The 19,706-nt window shown below is 35.8% G+C and overlaps 1 protein-coding gene across 2 annotated transcripts in view; it reads left to right on the top strand.

The window, feature by feature from the left end:
• The window catches only part of CPNE8 (copine 8), a 185,152-nt gene that overhangs the window by 23,765 nt on the left and 141,681 nt on the right, over window positions 1-19,706 (top strand). For both annotated transcript variants that reach the window (XM_081128758.1, XM_081128759.1), the window contains 3 exons: window positions 4,489-4,529; window positions 6,655-6,701; window positions 19,508-19,611. In XM_081128758.1, coding sequence (XP_080984884.1) covers window positions 4,489-4,529; window positions 6,655-6,701; window positions 19,508-19,611 — 192 coding nt within the window. The remainder of the gene's footprint in view (window positions 1-4,488; window positions 4,530-6,654; window positions 6,702-19,507; window positions 19,612-19,706) is intronic.

Below are 19,706 nucleotides of genomic sequence, written 5' to 3' on the forward strand. Positions count from 1 at the left end.
TGAAAGCCCCCCTAATAATTTCCTAAGTTCTGATTTAACGCAGAATCATTTTGCTTATAGATACAGAATAATTTTCAGGGAAGATTATATGATGCAGTAGTGTGCTTCTCTGTCCACATGTGGAAAGTTCATGCTAGACAATGTTTGTAAAATGATAAAGCCTATTTTGACTCTATTTATAGGCTATGTTTTTGTTCCTGTGGAATATTAAATAGAACCATTTCTGTTTGGCTCTATTTATAAGCTATTCTTCTTCCTTATTAATAATTAAATAGAACAATCCCACCCACGTACAGCAGTAGCCCCTTTCCTTGGTGACTGAGCTCTGGTGGCCACAAGCAGCAGTGCTTTCTGGAACTCACTTCATTTCTTCAATCTGAGGGCTTAGTCCCTAAAACAAGGCTATTGAAGGTTTTGTTAAATTAGCACTTTGAAAGGTCACAAGTAATAGGATTGCCTTTAATCTGAAACTATTAAGTTTAAGGTTCATAATATATACAAAATATATTTTCTTTTCCAAATTGCATCTGTGTTAGGATAATGATATTTGCTTTCCTTTTAATGCATTTTTAACACTTTGATATTTACCACATTATCAAAGAACAATATTTATTAAGTGATTTCATTTACTAAGTAGGAAAGAGTTAGCAGCAGGCCTGCAACTTTAACTCAATTACAAATCACGTTTACCTTAATAGATCATGTTATTATGCTCATTTTACATAAGAATTAGAAGTTTTAATTTTCCACTGATAAAGCCTCATTATATATAAATATAACAGAAGAGGATATTTGAGCTAGGTACCTGTTTAGAGTATTCTAATTATATAGACATACCTATAAATTGCTTTATTCTAGTATATTTTTAAAAATGGTTGCAATAAGAGTTAACCATTGTACCTATTTTTTTTTTTTTAATTGTAGCTGAACCACTTTGAGTTTGTTTTTAGGTTATTGTTCCTTCTTCCCATAATAAACTGTTATTTTGTATAGCATCCAATATTGCTATTTAGTTACTTCTGTGAGTTTGTCTTCCTCCTAAAATTTATGTTTCTTGAAATAAGGGACCATGTATTTAATATTTCCTGTATCTTCAGAAGTGCTTAGTTAGACCTTAGGCCTAGAGTATTTGCTTGAAAAATACTTGCAGAATTGCACTGACGTTTAAAGAGAATGACTCTTTTCCAGGTAGAAGGAGACAAACGTGAGATGTTATTTTAAAAGGCTAACTGGCTGCTCAGTGTGGGTCTTGGAAGGCCAATTGAGAATAAAAACTAGAATCATCAAGAAAACTGTAATATTCATTGTTGGCCACTTAGCAGAGGTTTGTGCTTAAACTATATGAGAAACTATTTTAAAATTGAAAGGTGACTTGAGCATGAAATCAGAGCAGGCAGGGTTATCGGATGAGCTGACTGTCATCAAGGGAGGGTAGCTGGATGCATTGGTCTCTGTCATAGGGACTGATATCTGTGAGGGCTGATAGTAAATAAAGGTGGGGCGTCAGGGAAGCCTTTCTCCTGGGTGGGCCTGGAAACATGTTACTAAATTCTTGCTTATCTACTCCTATTTCAGGCTTCATACAAGATACACCTTTTCCTTTAACCCAGTATTTGTTCATGCAGGTTAGAGTTTAATTGATGGGGCCTTAGCTATTTCAATTCTACTCATTTAAGCTCACAGTTCAGGCATTTTAATTGGAATCTGAGTATGAGTAGTTACTAGAACAGCCCAATCAATTCACAGATCATAATTTTGATTAAGTTATTTCTTCAGGTAAATTTTCTAACTCATACACTGTATTTTTTCATAATTTCTTTTCAGGAATTTATTCTTTTTTTGGGGGGGGGGTGCATGTAGATTTACAAACTAGAAAGACATATTCAGGACTTTTCAACTAATGAAGTTTGACATCATGAAATAAAATTATAGGCAAAAAGTTATAGGCATCCTAGCTCAAACAAATGACACCCCAGTGGAGGGAAGGAGTAGCCTTCCTATATGGAAGCTGATATGGGGTGTGTGTGCATGCGTGTGTGCGTGCGTGTGTGTGAACACTATTTTTTAAAGTGTCTCATATGGAAAACAAAAATATTTTTCAATTAATACAGTTATGTTTGGCCTCCCACCCTAGTTCTTTCTCTTTGTTCTATAGGCAGCATCTCTCTTCATATCAGTCCATGAACTAGAATTTATTTTATTTTATACTCTAGTGGTTCAACAAATAGTTATATTTTTGAGGCCTGCTACATTTTCAACATTCACAGAAAAATAAGTTGTTTCTTCTGGACTTCGCCAGACTATGTGGCATTTTGTAGAGAGAACAGGGAAATCGGATTCAGAAGGAGCTGGCGGCATCAGATTATTCTGTACTGGATCGTGTGCCCTTACTCACTTGCTCAGTGTCTCTGAGCCTCAGCTTACTCTCTTTTCTTATAAAATGGCCTTCGCAATAATAACTGTCTCAGTTTACTTAGTGTGAATGTGCTTTGTTTCTAATAGGATTGGGGAAGGAAAAATCTTTTATCCCTGTCATGAATCCAAACTGGATGATGTATTTTGATAATCGCTGGCATTTTGCAGTATATATATCACTTAAGAATACTTGCCTTTCTCAAACTTTTAAAATTGTATATGTTTGGGTAAGTAGTCTTTGGGAATTCAATCTAGTCAGAGATGATGTATTCTAATACATTCATATGACCAAAGTATAAATGAAATTTATCATCATAACAGTAGAGGGAAGTTTAAATTGTAAATTTCGGACACTATGTTATGAAGAGTTTATGGGGTTTTATTTCTCATCATATAAAAGTTCTAAGACTTTTTGTTTCTCTGTGTTTGACTTTACTATCATGTGTGATGGATCATAAGGCCTAGAAGAAACAGTGTGACCAGTAAAGTCTGTGATTAAGACTGGTTACCTTTTTGTAGATAGAAACCCATTCTTTTATATTTGTGGTTAAAAGCAAATTATTTTCTTTTAAATATGTGTGTAAGATAGTTTTTGAGTCCCAACCACTCTGCAATATTTTCCACTGTCATCTCTCCTTGATATTTATGAATTGTGAAAGTTGAATTACATTTTTTTAGGACACTTCATTAGCAAAAACTGGGAACACAGGAGGGGCTGGTGAACATCTCCATAAGTGGAGAATTACTTTTTGTAAATATATATCACGGTAATGGAAATGTTTTAATTGACTGTTTACCAGCCATTGCTGAAGTCAGGGTGTCTGCTTAGGGGACAGAAAATTATTTTAATTTGAATTTTGACTAGTAGTCTTTGAATCTTATTTAATTCCAAATGTAAATATGGCTGGTATTTTCTCTTCTTTCTAGGAACAGAAACAGCTAAGAAAGAGTATCAGATTGATATGAAAACTGAAGGCCTTTCAATAACAAGGGCAGACAGATAAATGCACAGGAGTAATAAATAGTCTTTGTGGAGGAGTAAGACAGCTTAAGCATGGGGTTCTTATGAGTATTAAATATAGAAATATAATTTAGCTATTATAAACTATTACCAATTAGTGGAGAATGAATATGGAGCACAAATTTAACTTTTAGAGCCTTCAAGTCATCATTTTGGGCAGCCAAGGTTTTCAGAGCAAGTTATAGCTTCAAATGATCACTTTTGAGGAGAAAATTAGTGTTAGGTAGATATTTTTTCTAATAATTGACTGCCTTACTAATCAGAGCCTCGTGAACTTAGCTTTTTTATACTACTTAGGGTTTTGATGAGCATAAACGATAGGGCTGCATTGCTATCATTGGATTTAAGAGATACTCCGATAACCAGAGAAATCCAGATTTTCACACCTTCACATTTTCCATTTTTATTCTGTTGTAGAGGTGGAAATATCTGCTTTTGAAAAAGAATAAATAGACACTAATAGTGGCCTTGTCTACCTTTTAAATCTTTTCCTCTACTGGGAAGAATCTTCAAGCAAGATCTGTACGTTCATCTCAAATTCCCAAACCTTAAAAGCGACATAAAACTCATCAGGGCTGATGTCAGGCCAATGTCAGTAGATGGTGCCTCGCCGTTGCCTTCTAATTGCGTGGACTGATGTGACCATGTGCTCTGAATCCTGAGCAGTTTTGCGTTAGTGACAACTCACAGTTCAATTCAGGAAGCATTTTTGAGTATCTATATACTCATGAATGAAGGAACAAAAGGTAGAAACCAGTTCATTCTCTCAAAGGAATTTAACTTTAGAAAGTGGAAAGTCTTGTTAGCGGCCAGCCGCAGTGCAAGGCTGACCAAATAACCCCCCGGCTTCCTGAGCTCCAGTAATGTTTTTCGAATAAATACAGGCAGGCCTGTGGCGACTTTTTATTTGGTTGTGTGTGTGTGTGTGTCTGTATTACATATACACATATACTATATTATATACAATAAATACACATTTATACATAGATGTCTATATTTATATAAGTATTTTGGACTTATATTCATCTAACATTTTCTGTTTTATTCAACAGAAATCTTCTTGACAGAGACACATTTTCTAAATCTGATCCAAGTAAGTATCTGTTTACTTGCTTTTGAAAGCCTGCTTATTTTACTTCCTGATTTTGCATAAATTGTGTGGAACTGATAGTTCTTGTTTAAATACTTGTTTTAAAGCATAGAAAGAAAGAAGGGGAGCAGTCTCAAGCCCTGCATGCTCATCTTTCTGGGCAGCACTCTGCTGGAAAAAGGAAGTTGCTTAGCATTTTAAGACTAGGATGAAAGTGCAGATGACTCCAATGTAGGACAGTTCACCTGTGGAATTCCAGTCTCATGGCATGGCCACATGGCAGAAATTACGTTCGGTAAACAGTCTTATGGGCATGGGCTGCAGAATGGCTGTTGTGTTAGCAGGCATGAAAACAATTGCACGTCTCCACCAGAGCTCGTGGATGACCAGGTGTATTGTTGATGAGCAGTAATATTTTGAAAAGAATCTTTTTTTTCTCCTGAGCAGTAGGTCCCAGCAGCGGGCTTAAAATATTCAGTAAATCATATTGTAAACAGATGTGCTGTCCTCTAGGCTTTGTTGTAGATTTAGCATAATTTTTAAGGGCCCTAGGATTTTGGGAATGGTAAATGAGCACTCGCTTCAGCTTAAAATCACCAGCTGCTTTAGCCCCTAACAAGAGAATCAGCCTGTCCTTTGAATCTCTGAAGCCAGACATTGCCTTCTCCTCTGTAGCTATGAAAGTTCTAGATGGAACCTTCTTCCAAAATAAAGATGTTTTGTCTACATTGAAAATCTATTGTTTAGTGTATCTACCTTCATTAATTATCTTAGCTAGACCTGCTGGATAACTTGCTACAGCTTCTACATTAGCACTCGCTACATTCACTTCACATTTTTATGTTATGGAGATGGCTTCTTACTGTAAACCTTACAAACCAACCTCTGCAAGCTTCAGACTTTTCTTCTGCAGCTTCCTCACCTCTGTCAGCCTTCAGAGAACTGAAGAGAGTTAGGAATTTGCTCTAGATTAGGCTTTGGCTTAAGGGAATGTTGTGGCTGGTTTGATCTTCTGCCCAGACCACTAACACTTTCTTCATATCAGTAAGAAGGTTGTTTTGCTTTCTTATCATTTGTGTGTTCACTGGAATAACAATTTTAATTTCCTTCAAGAACTTTTCTTTTTGCATTTGTAACTTGGCTAGCTGGCCTAGGAGGCTTAGTTTTCAGCCTCGCTTGGCCTTTGACAGACCTCCCTCACTCAGCTTACTCATTTCTAGCTTTTGATTTAAAGTGAGAATTGTACTACTCTTTCTTTCACTTGAATACTTAGGGGCCCTTGTATGATTATCAAGTGGCCCAACTTCAATATTGTTGTGTCTCAGGGAAGAGGGAGGTCCAAGGAGAGGGAAAAAGACCAAGAAACGACTGGTCAGTGGGACAGTCAGAACACACACAACATTTAAGTTTGCCATCTTATATTGGCATCCCAAAATAATTATTATAGTATCATCAAAGAACACTGATCACGGATCACCAAAACCAATATAATAATGATGAAAATATTAGAAATACTGAGAGAATTACCAGAATGTGACACAGAGACACAAAGTGAGCAAATGTTGTTGGAGAAATGGTACTGATAGACTTGATTAATGCAGTATTGTCACAAAACTTTTATTTGTAAAAAACGCAATATCTGCAAAGTACAATAAAATGAGGTATGCCTGTATTCAGGGTGGGAGTTGCAAAAATGAAATACAGTGTGTAATTTGCTCTAGGTTGTCCCTCCTATGATGGCTTTGAGCACAGTAGGTATTAGGAAAAACTTCTGACTCTGTCTAGTAACATACTGAAATATTTCAAACTGTTAACTGTAGTTTTAAAATTTATCTACATCTGTGGCATAATGTAGAGACATTAGTAAATTCTCATTATAGTTTTTTATGTGCCGACTTCTCTGTGTAATAAAATTCTGAAGATCTGGTATAGTTTGTTTTTTATTTCTTTACAAAATATTTCAGTCATTTAATGATTTACTAGCAAGAGTAATAATTTTCTTGCAAGAGTAAGGCTGGGAATTAAGAATTAATTTTGATGTTGCTTTTGGACAGTTGAAAATAAATTATATACATTCATATCTGATGTTTATAAATGACATTAATATATATTTTATTATCTTTTGTAGTTTGTGTCTTATATATACAAGGAGTTGGAAATAAAGAATGGAGAGAGGTAAGAATTAAAATTTTTAAAAAAAATCACTGCTCTGGAAAATATGGTATAAGTTACAATTTGATGAAGATATTTTCCTGCTTTTAGTTATTTTAAGTCTTTCTAGACCCAGAGATTGAATTTCTTCTTCATTTTGTGAAAGTAACCTTTGAGTTTTATTTTTATTTATTTTAATTTTTATTTTATTGAGTTTTATTTTTAATAATCCTGAATATTTAGCTCATTTATGACGTTCCTATGGAATATTCTAGCCTTGAAACTTGTATTTTCCTTAAATTCTATGTGTAATTGAGGTCTGTGGACTTAGTCTCACTTTTACAGGTCAGCTGCTGATCTTCATAAAATACCACTTTAAAGGGTTTTAAGTGTGATGCTGCTATCAACTATCACCTGCCTTTTGCCATTTAGTAACTTATTTGAAATTAAAGTAGAAACTCTGTTTCCTAACACAAATATACTTTGTTTAGTAAAGCAAAAGCAAGGAGGCAGAATTTCTACTTTAGTTCATTTGCTCTCTAGTGTATGTCTAGGTTCAAATGCAAGCACGGATGCAGGAGGGGAGCCCATTAAAATCAAAGGCCTTTCCATCTGCTCGTAGCTGCTGGTTACCTCAGGAATTTAGTGCATTGCTTTAATGAGGTCACAGTTTCTGGAGAGATTTCCCTAGTGAGGTTCATGCTATTTGCTGCCACAGATTGCTCCGCAGCCAGCCATTCTACCAATGTGTCTCAGTCGTGAGATTGAGGGTAAGAATAGATCACTGTCATTTATTCTCAAAACTGAGGGGATAAACCAATTCGAAAACCGTCTCTGCTGATGATGGGTCGGTGGGATACTGAGCACCACTTTCTTACCCACTTGCTTCTGCATATTTCCACATGCTTATTTGGTATGTATGTGAAAGCCTGCATGTGCAAGTGTGAGCTGGCCAGGCCTGCCTCCTTTTCGCTCCCCGGGTAGCCGATAACATCACCAGCCAAAGCATCGAATTGCAGTTTTTGCAGCCATCCTTGGCTTTCTTCCTATACCTTCCTCATTTAATCAGTTATCCTGTGTTATGAATTCTTTTTCATAAAAAAAAAAGTATATCGATAAGCCACCTCCTTTATTCAGACCCATGTTGTCTTTTGTCTTCTTATGAGTCTGTGTCTCTCTCGCTTGTTCCTTTAGTTATTCCTTTGACTATTTTCCTGAAGGATAGGCTTTCTTTTGTTATTTGCTCTACAGTTGCCTTTCTCAAAGGCCTGGGACGATGCAGTGGAACTGCTGACTGACCATAGGTCAGGCTAGATAGGGCTGAGCATTTACCAGGAGTGTTTAGAAAATAACATTACTTGAGGGGCCAATACAGGAACTGAGATGAGATCCTTAGGCACAGGAACAGGCATCTGGACCCATGCAAATTCTGAAGGATGAGCCTTTCCTGTTGCCTAAGCAGTGAGATATAAATTTCTTACTTAATTTACAAGGTCTTTTGTAATAATAATGATTAATGTTGTAAGTCCTCTAGATATATTGACTAATTTAATTTGTGTAACAGCCCTAAGGAGTAGATATTATTATAATTCTTATTTTACCCATGAGGAAACTGAAGCACAGAAAGCTTAAGTGACTTGACGAGAGTTACCCCGTTGTGACAAACAGAGTAGAGATTTGAACTCTAGAGCCGGTGCTGTCAGACCACCTTGCTTTGCAGAATGCTCAGCTGATCCCAACCTTTACATTCTGGTTTTATGAATGGAAAGACATTCTATGAATTGATCTTTGGAGCTTTGTACTTGTTTTTTTAAGATTGACTCTGAAGGAAAGACAATAGGAGAGGGAGGCCTATTATTTAGGGAAAATGGCATAATTATGGACAACAGTGTGGTGACTGTGGGGGGAGGTGGGTGGGGTGGTGGAAGAGGGTATATGGGGGATAAATGGTGATGGGAAAAATAAGAATAAATAAACATGAAAACAAAACAATATTGAACATTTTAATTTTTTCTCTTTGAAGGAATAGAAAGTATTAGTAAGATGGGGTAATGCTCAAAGGGGGTATAAAAACAAAGTAGAAACGGAGAAGGTGATGAGAAATGGGACTTGGAATTATATAGAGTGGGTAGAAGCAGATGGACAATATGGGGAGATACCAGTTAAGAAGCATTTTCAATAGACAGAATTTCAAAAGAATTAAAAGTGTTAAGAATTAGAGAATGATCTGGAAAAATAGAAAGGAAATGCCAGATGCAAGAAACAAGCATTTGTAGCTAAAATCTCTTGCATTTAGCAGCTAATTGAACATGCTGGATAAAGAGAAGAGATGGAAAAATGAAATACACTATATATATTATTAACTCACCCCAAACCATTTGAGTAAGACATTTTCCTTATTTTGGGAGCCAGTGTGATATAGTGATTAAGGGAGTGCACATGTCCTCTCAGTGTCTCTGTTTCCCCCTCTGTCGCGTGGGGATTGATGATAATGATTCTAGCTCATGTGGTTGTTCTGAGGATGAAACGTGAACCCCTGATAATGACTGTGCGCCTGGCACATAGTAAGTAAGCAATATATGATTGAGAATACATGAGGACTCTAAGAGATCTAAAAACTTTCATAAGCATAACAAAACTTATTAAGTGGCAGGTAAGTAAATTCCTGCGTGATAAAATTCCGTAAAATTCATTGCACAAGCCCAGCAGTTGATGGGAAAATGACCTACGGGATTTACTTGGCCTCAAACCTAATATGAAGCTGTGGTATTACACAGCTGCTAAAAAGCTAATGCAATCTGAGGATTCACTGATGGATGTGCAGTGCTTACATCAAGGAGATAATGCTATTATGCTGAGCTATATGAAATTGTCATTTTTGTAGGTCAAAAATGGTAGTGTTGGCAATTTCATGTGATTCAATCGAATGCTATTGTATTATGCTTTGGTGGGAGCAAATCTATAGTGTTATTTTTCAACCATTGAAATGCTAAGTATGTATTTTAGGAGGGCTACCATCTTGAAGAAAGGTATGGAAGCTGTGCTATATCAATGAATGAATGTTTAACCTGAAAAATACTAAGACTCCAATTGTCCTCAAATTCTTAAAGTATTTTCCTTTAGAAATGGGGGTATACTTACTTGACATTGAAACAAACAAACAAAAAGAAACCAAAAAAATTGGCTCAAAGGATGGAGAAACAAAGAGGCATTATGTAGTCCACTGTGAAGAAGACATTTATAACATTTGGAGTATCCCACAGTAGAACGGGGTTTTTTAGAACTGTATCCTGGGTCTCTAGTGTTTGTCCTACATTCAAACTAGGTGTTAGACTGATACATTAGGTAAGAAGTTGCACCTGATTGGCTCTAATTTCTTTGAAAGTCTCTGACTTTATGGTGATGTAGAGTTCAAAAGGAGTTTTCATTTTATTCATTCTATCCATTTTAGTTCACGCAAGTGTCTTTTAAGTATTGAACATTATTTTATAAGATAATAACAAAAACCAGTATAATAATGGGGGGAGAAACAAACTTTCCTCTACCCGTCTAGGCTCTTTCAGTTGGTCTAATAATCAAACAGACATGAGGCAGATTAACAAAAGAAAATGTCCAAATTTAATTACATATGTACATACGGGAACCCCACATGCGTGAAAGTTACAGACCCAATGTACATGAGAAGTTCAGAGACAGAAAGGGAAAAATGAGTTATACATGATATTCTGAGCTTAGGACGAGGTGAGGCACCTTGGGGCTTCAGAGGGGAGGAAGGTCACTGCAGGATGACAAGAAGCGTACATGTTCAATAATTAGAAGTGTGCCCTGCCCTATTAATAGGTCATAAAAAGTTATTTCTGGTGATAATTCTTATTATAGGCAGGGTCCTTATTGAAATTCTTTAAGGAAAGGTAAAAAGTTTCTCATGAGCCTGCAGGGTCTCGATTGCCTTCAACTCAAAATAATTCCCATGCCAAAGTGGCTCGCCTTGTGGAAGCCTGGTTTGAACTCCTTTGATAATTATTCTCAGGATATTTGGAATCAGACTAGTAAAATGCTATTATAGGTGCTTGATTAATAATTTTAAATACATCCATCCATTTATCAAGTTAAGCTTTATTTCTTGGGTGGCTATCATGGGTAAAATTTTAAAATAGACAATATTTCTACCTCAAGGAGCATGCAATATAGTTGGAGAATTTTACCGGGAACTTCAGTATGTTTATATAATTAAGTTACTGGTTTAAATGTCAACACTATGTCAATAATATAGAGGTTGTATTTGTTTTTGAATTTAGATGTATTCTGGAAAAGCATGTAGTAACTAGCCACATGGTTTTATGTTCTGGGATGAATTAGTCATAGATAGTAAGGAAGAATTAAAAAAAATTAAAAAGGAATCCAACATATGTTGAAACAAATGCTCCAAATAAAGTGATAGAAAAATTATTTAAATTTATTCTATAGCTGAAATCTGCCATTTTAAAATCATGTCTGACACTATTAGAATTACCTGCATATCTTCAGTAAATTCTATTTAATGATTGTGAATTATCAAAAGCTCTCAAAGTAATGGATCTTTTAAAACAAAAATTATATTTTAGTGCATAATAATTTTGGAGCTAGAAATGATACTCAAGTGTCATGAATTATGAAATATGAAAACCTCTTAGTAGCAAGTGGAAATAGCAAAGTAACATCCCTAAGGATGCACACTTGACTGTGAGAGGTTCTGAAAGTGTTGCAGTTAACTCCTTCGAGTTAAATTTTAGTTATCCATTGGTAATCTGTTCTGTGAATTACTTTTAAACACTTAAAATTATAGAGTTGGTTCCAGATTTCGTAAGTTAGTATGTGATGGAAGCAAGCAAGCTGAAGTTGTTTGTAACCCACCCTGACTGTAGTTTGGAGGCAAATTTACTGCCACATGCTGATTATTATAGTTAGACACTGTCTCTGCTTCTGTACCATTCCCTTGACGTTGAGCTATTTTAACATTTATTCATCCCCATACTGAATAATATATGTATAATATATAAACACATATATTCAGAAAGGATGAGAATTCTTCGTAGCTCAGCTTAAATATTACTTTACCTACTCTCTTTTCTAACCTTCACAACTAGAATTTCCTCCTTGTACCTTTGAAATTCCATAACTTCTATAGTGTTCTTCTGGTCCTTGTTACCTTCTACTTCATATCATTCAACAAACATCATTTTCTTGTCTGTCTTAGCTTCACTTCCTAACTCAGTGCTCCGTAAAGGTCAGGCTCTGGCCCTGCAGCATTTTGGATGGGGCTTTATTCTTAGAAGGTGCTCAGTTAATATTTGCTGAAAGGATAAATTTGAGGAGAGCCTCAAACATGGGCACACGCTTCTCATGGTTTCAGGATTTACGAGTGGGAAGAATCCCTCCAGATCATTTGGTACAAAGGTCACGTTTTTCATGGACATTTATGTGGTTTGCTAATTAGTTCTGAGAAACTGATGCTTGTTGTGCTGCTACTTAACTTTAAGGACATATTTTGGAATTTGAATTATAGCATCTGTTGAAAACATGCTATTTGTCTCTTAGAGTTTAGGAGACATTATTTTATTTTCCCCTTTTTGTTCTGTGAAATATTATAGTGAAGCATCAAAAGTTATTGAAACAGGAAAGAGGAAGCTCTTTCCTGTAGTCTTTTGGCAACAGCGTTGCTAAACCACTCAGGGTCCTGTGTGGCTACTGACACTGTCTTCATTGTTGCAGATCAAGAGAATATTTTTGTTTGGTTTGGTTTTCTTTGTTTTTTAAAAAAATATTTTAACTACAATCTAATTCTGAGCATTTATTTGCTCTGTGCAGGTTATATTACTTTAGTAGACAGTTGAAGGATTCTCACTGTAGGTATTATGACTTCTCCACTGTGACTGATTGAGAAGACATTTGATATTCTCTTACAAGAACAGTTGTGCAGCATGTGGTTGGAAGAACTTCGTAAAACCAATATATTCTCTGGACTATCTCTTTTCTTTGTCACTAGTTGTTCCAAGCAAAAGATGGGTAACACTAATTAACTTCCCTTCTCTCCAGCACTGGGCCCATCAACTCTTGGCTGCTTTTGCATCTTGCAATAATACCAAACAATAAGTTTTTGTATTTTATCTACCTTTTGTGGTTCTCAGCAGAAGTGTTGGTCTGTGACAAGTGGCTCCATTAGAGCTGGAGGCAGAAGTCCCCATGCCTGATAATAATAGCTGAATATTGGAACAGGATAAATTAAAGATAACTTGAGGCTTTGGTTGATTTTATATTTCTCCAGAGTGGATTTACTTTTGCTTCTGGGGAAACAGCCAAGCTAGGAAAAATTCACCTTCTTTCAGTTAAAGATTTGACTGACTTTAGGCTGAGCTTCATTCCTCTCGAGAAATGCTTTTCTGATTGATTCGTTCTTATGCCTTGATATAGCCTTTTAGGGTCCTAAGCCAAAGCTTTGTTGCCTTATTTTTTTAAGTATCTCTTAAAAAATTAAACATTGACAAGTGGAAAGAAATATAGAATGAACATGCATTTAGCCCCTTTCTGAATTTTTAAAAACTCCATTGTCTTCCCCAGTTGGATGAGGCTATGGAAATCTATCCTTTTTTTTAGATGCAGGACTCTGCAGGTCTCCTCTTTTCTCCAGATGTTTGTTTCCACAATTTATAACTTTTTTATTAGTTTTTTGGTGCCTCCAAAAAGGCTATTTTAATATTTTGTTCAACCTTTCTAGTTGTTCTCAGGGAAAGAGTTGGTCTGAAACAACCTACTTTGCCACTGACGGAACTAAGTTTGTTGTGACCACTTTTGAATGAAGATGATTCTCAGACTTAGCTTTACAATATATCTATTTTCCTATAAAAATCTCAACAACGAAAAATTAAACTGAATAAAACTCATAAAAATAAGCACTGAGAATTTAAGAATCTCTGTGCTGAAATTGTGCCTACAGGTCTACCTTACACAATAATTTCAGGAAGGGGAGAAAGTGTTTCAAAATCTTAAGAGAAACAGTAATAGAATTTAATAATTCTTTAAAACAATCTAGGAATTATTAACTTGGAGGATTTCTAAGAAATTTATTAAAAGTTAGTTTCGAGCATTTAAAATACATTATTGCCTACTTTTTAATGAATGTCAGTCAATAACATTTATTGTGCATTTTTGTGAAGAATTGCTTTTAACTATTCAAAAATATCAGGGTTGGTGTGAATACATTTTTCAAGTTCATTTTCAATTGATTTTAGATAACCATATAAGTAAAATAACCTAATTTAAAATAATTGGGCAATCTAATTTAAATTAAAATAATAAAAATAATAATCTCAATTTATTTAAAAATATTTTGAATCACAGAAATGGTAAAAAAACTGATCTGTGATAAAATTAACCCATAATCCCCTAGTCAGAACCTCATGGATACACTGAGTCCATTCCCCGCCCCCCCTTTTCAGATTGTAAAACATGTTACTAATCACAGGATTAATAACAAGCAAAGACATGGTAAACACAGTTCCTTAAAATATTGTTATTTTTAAAAATTATGACAATAGTAAGTGTTTTAAATAGATTTTAACACTAAATACTCTAATTTTAAAAATTGATGGAGTTTAGTCCTTTCTATATTTTATGTATGACAATTACAGTGACATGACTAAGGTGCCCTTTTTTTGATGGTTAATAATTTAGGTTCATTCCTAAAAATAGAAGATCCTAAAAAGCGAAAAAAGTCCCTTATGTGAGATATTCTGTCTTATCCAAGAATGTTAGAAGGAAGTCACTTTACTGCTTGTTCCCTCTCCCACTGTGTGTGTGTGTGTGTACATATATATCTACTTCTATAGCTACATCTCATTGATCTATAATAATGTAAGATCTTGATAAAGCCTTCAGGTTTTATACTAGCCTTCTTATAGAGTTTAAGGTTATTAATTTGTAAAAAAAGACGAGTCTTGGATAGTGAGTTACATAACAAAACTATATCTCTTTCCCTTAGAAGAAAAGACCCATGGATCCTCTGGTAATCCCAGTGTTTAAGTTCCGAGAGGAATTGTATAAGAATGTAAATCTTCAATTTTGGGTCTGTGTACATGGCGCCCACGTGCGCTTCCACTTGGTGCCTTTTGTATAGTCCTAAACTGAGGTTCTTTTCATGGACTTTATCTTAATATTATGTCTGCATTGCTCAGTTTATCTAGTCTTCTAGTCTAACCTCTGCAGACTGTCCTCTCTATCGCCGCTACTGAGATGCAACTCTAATATAGTAACTGAATTAGAGATGTGTGCTGGGCCAGGGGACCTGTTCCCTCATTACTTTTACTTCAGTTGAAAAATGAATATGCTGCTGGGTGGTTGTTCTGGGCGCTCATAATGTTAAACATTTCTGAACATATTTCTCAAAACAAGAGTTCATCTGCTTGGTGCCATAAATAGATGAGTGTTCTTTCTAGTACTGCTCTTCTCAAATAGTCTAACAATTAGTTGATTTAGAAATCAGGAGTACTTCCATTCCATCATTTTGTTCATAAATTGGAAAAGTACATATTTATCTGGTTAGTTTAAGCATAAAACAAAGGGAAACTTTTAAAGTCTTGATTTTGAATTGTGTGTTTTTTGGTTAATTCTCACCCGAGGATATTTTTTCCATCGATTTTTTTAGAGAGTGGAAGGGAGGGGGAGAGACAGAGAGAGAGATACATCGATTGGTTGCTTCTTGAATGTGCCCCCACTGGGGGATCGGGCCTACAACTGAAGTACGTGCTTTGACTGGAATCGAACCCGAGACCCTTCAGTCCATGGGCTGACCCTCTAACCACGGATCCAACCCTGCTCGGGCTTGAATTGTTTTTTAGTTTTTTGCTTAACATTTTATGAGAAACAATGTTTTATGGTCTATCAAAATTAACAGTTTATATACTTTTTTCCCAAATGACTGAAAATTTTCATACTTGGTGAGCAAAAGAACATTTTTCTAACATTTTTTTTTGAATTGTGAGATGATGAAACTTAATACTGTATAATTATGTAAAAGTGCTTGACTGTCCACACATTTTGATAAGGTCATTGTGCCAGAGATTATTATAATCAGATTTGTAGGTACTTCTGACAATCCAGTTTGGTTGATATTCAGAAAAAGACTTTTGAGGCTACAAGTTACAATTCTTTCAAATGTAACTGTTTATGGATGTATACTATTGAATATTATTAATAATTGTCTTTCTTCAAAATTTTAATTCCCTCTCATCTGCATAGCATTATATGTAACTGTAGATTTTCCTAGCAATTAGAAAAGTTTTATTTAGTAATATAAGGCATTAGCTAAGACAAATTTTATTTCAAGTCAAAAAGATTAATCACTTGGTGCTTAGCTAATATAATTCTAGCCTCTGGGAAGGAATCAACGTATTTCCCATGAGCTGAACTAGTCATAATGTATCTGAGGAACAGGAGTAGTGCTTAAAAGGTTTATGTTTCTGATTTTAAAAGTAAAACATACTCACTGTAAGACATTAGGAAAACCCAGAAATACCTAATAAAAAACCATTTAGAAGATAATTTCTACATTCTAGCATACCTTTTCTTTTTATCTGTATATATATAAACTTATTGGTAATCAAATTCAAAATACCATATACATTGATCTTTTTTTTACTCTGAACAATATTTTGCAGATCTCCTTTAGTTAACCATTTTTCAATTTTGTACAGGTGTAAGTCAAACATATGTGTGTCCTTTATCTTCATGGAGCTCAACTGTCTGGTGAGGGAAATATAAAACAAGAAAATAAATAAAACTATAATTCCTAAGTATAAATTTTATGAAGAACAAAAACTGGTTCTATAAGGAGAGTAAGTTCACAGGTGTGGCCCAGCTTTTTAAAGTGGGTGTTCTGTAGAGCCCGAATGTTGACATTTAAGCAGAGGCTTAAAGGGTGGGGAAAAAAGTCAGCCATGCAAGAGTGGGGCTAAGAGAATTCTAGGAAGAAGAAATAGCAGGTGCAGAGGCCATGATATGGAAAGGATCTGGTGTGAAAAGGGGTCTAAAGGAAGACCATGGCCCATGATGAAGTTCAAGAGGTAGAAGGGTCCAGGCCCTGTAGCTGAAATAAGAGGTTTTATTTCAAGTGCAATGAGGACTTTTAGAGTGGTGGAGTTACATGACTGTGTTTGCATTTTTCAGAAGATTACTCTGGATGTTATATGGAGGATGAGTTGAAGAGAGGACAACAATAAGGAGAGATGTGAGTTAGGAGGCTCTTGAAGTGATCATGAGAAAGATGAAAGCTTGAATGAAGCTAATGACAGGAGCTATGGAGAGAAGTGAAGAGCTCGAAGATGGGTTTTAGAGTTGGAATTGACAATTTCTGACTTTGCCATGAACAGGAATTGAGGAGGTGACTTCCATTTATGGCCTATGGAATCAAGTAAGATAATGGTGCCATTTATTGACAAGGGGTAGACTTGGTAAGGACCAGGATTGGAGTTTAGATGATATTTAAGTTTATATGATAATTCTAAGGGGCCTGTAAGACAACCAAATGTGTAAGTTAAGAAGACAGTTGTATGCAGTGAGAGGCCTATAGTCAGGTGAGTCTGGGCTGATGATACACACTTGGAAGTTACCACCATGTAGATGGGATTTGAAGCCAAAGAAGCAGTTAACCTAATAGAAGAGTGGAAATGGAGCGTTGAAGAAGGCCAGGAACTGTGTTTTGACAATGAGAGATTGCATGCCTGAGAATCTACGAGGGGGGAAATGGGGAAGTGTGCTGTCAAAAAGCCAGCAAAGAAGGCTTCAGAAAGGAAGGAGTGGACAGCTGTGCGAGGAGGCCCAAAGAGTGACCACTGGATTTAGCAGTATGAGGGTTATTGGTGATAGCATCTAAAGCAATTTCAGGGCTGTGCATCGGAAATTATATTGTAATAGATGTTCATAATTTATAGGAGATTAGCTAAAATTTTAATGGCTACATATTAATCTTCCCTTGAGATGGTAGCGTGTACTCAGCCACCCATATTGCTGACCAGCCAGGGCTCCCGAAGAACAGCCTTGTGGATGTTTTAATGGCTCAGTGGCCCTTGGGAATTGCTGGCTTGCAATTCAGTGAGGTTTACCCTGGGGAACTGCACTTTATCGTCTTACCACTGAGCGTGAGTGTGGGTTAAAATCCACAAGGAGGCTTTGTTGCACTGGGGTATATGAATATTGGCCGGGTTTCTCTTTGAGAGTATTGTGCATTTGCCCCTTGGATGCTCTGGTCTGGAAACCATGTCACCCTCAGGCAGTAGAAAAGCTGGGAGGGCCCAGGCACTCTCTGGTTCAGATTTGTACTCTTTGACCTCTGCACTGCCAGCCTGTGGTTATTAGGTACATGCTCTTGTTCCCATTCCCTAAAAATGGGAAACCATGGATAAGTTCATTGTGGAACCTTTTCAGGACCCAATGTGTTCTATGCTGAAATAGAGGAGAGTCCTAGGAAGAATGCTGAGTGTACTCTACCACAGGGACTTAGTTTGGGACTCTCTGTTTCAAGTCTGTCATCTATACAGTAGGACAAATGACACCTACCACTCAGGGGTAGGATAAAGATTTAAAGTAATGCGTGAAAAGTACTTAGAACCAAGTAAGTATTCCATAAATAGTGGCTGTAATCACTATTGTTGTTCAAAGTAAATGCTCAGTATTTTGGAAATGTTGAATTAGTTACCTTGGTTATGGCTTGTCTGTATGATATTTGTCCATGATATAAACATTGTTTAATGCATCAGCCTCTGCAAACCAGTTCTTTTTTGAATAATTAACAATAGCCATAGCAAATCCTTTGCCATCAGTATTTTGTACCATAGTTTTATTATCAAAATTTACATGAGCTCATGACCTTCACTTTTTAGTGGATTAGCACAGTTCTTTTATTCTTATTAAAAGGATAGCTTTCCCTTGAACTTTAATAAAAGTTGGTTCTCTGATAAGACTGCATGCATAATGCTGTTCAGAACCAAAGTTTCAAATTCCTTCATTAGAATTCCATGACAGCAGGAGGGGAGAATGTAAGTCTTGTACAAAAAAGAGATGTGAAGTTTGCATTTCTGTTCTATCTTAGGAGGCCGTGCCTGATGGCTTTCCTTCACATTGGAAGGAAGGAGGAATAGATGTGGAGTTTTATTTCTTGGTTTTACTTCCCCCTAAGATGGAGAAACATTTTTTTCTAAGCAAAAGTGCATTGCGCTAGCTTAAAAACATGTAAGAATCATAGGTCCCATGTTGGCTCTCTAGATACCATAAGAATGAAAACAAAAGACAAACCAAATGATTGAAGTGTGTAATAGATGATAAAAACATTCTCCCCCAAATGTGGCTCATATCCATACTGTGTAGGGGCTGCTTGATTATGAGCACTTGGATCCCTCCGATTGTAAAAGTATGTGTTGCTTGACCTAGTTGTGCACTAAATTAGGCAAAATATATGTGATAAATTTAAATTTAAGGTAGAAATAACTTTTTTTGATTAGAAGGGGATTTGGCATTCAAGTGGTAAGGAAAGGAGAAAAAGTATTACAGCTTGTTATATGAATTTTCAGAAGCTGCTTTTCTAGTAATTTGAATGAACTCAGTGCTCGTTTTCTGATTTCCCTAAGAAAATAAGAGGGAATGAGTTGATCTCTAAAAACTTTTCTGAAGGGCTTTATTTTGTCAAATCGCTTGGATATTTGTTGCTTATGTTTTCAAGGAACTATGTTAATACTAAGTACTATACTGTAATAAGTAACCATGCAAGGCTTGATTTAACCCGTCTCTCTCTTTCTCAATAGTTTGGAAGGACCGAAGTAATTGATAACACATTAAATCCGGATTTTGTAAGAAAATTTATTCTGGACTACTTTTTCGAAGAAAGAGAGAATCTTCGTTTTGACTTGTAAGTTCTACTAAAATTTGCAATTTTAATAAGACAAGGCTGGGTCCTATGGTATTATTGAATACTAGATCATATTGGCAGAAAACCAAATTAAC

The sequence above is a fragment of the Miniopterus schreibersii genome (genome assembly GCF_964146895.1).
Source record: "Miniopterus schreibersii genome assembly, chromosome: 2".
Taxonomy (NCBI): Eukaryota; Metazoa; Chordata; class Mammalia; order Chiroptera; family Miniopteridae; genus Miniopterus; species Miniopterus schreibersii.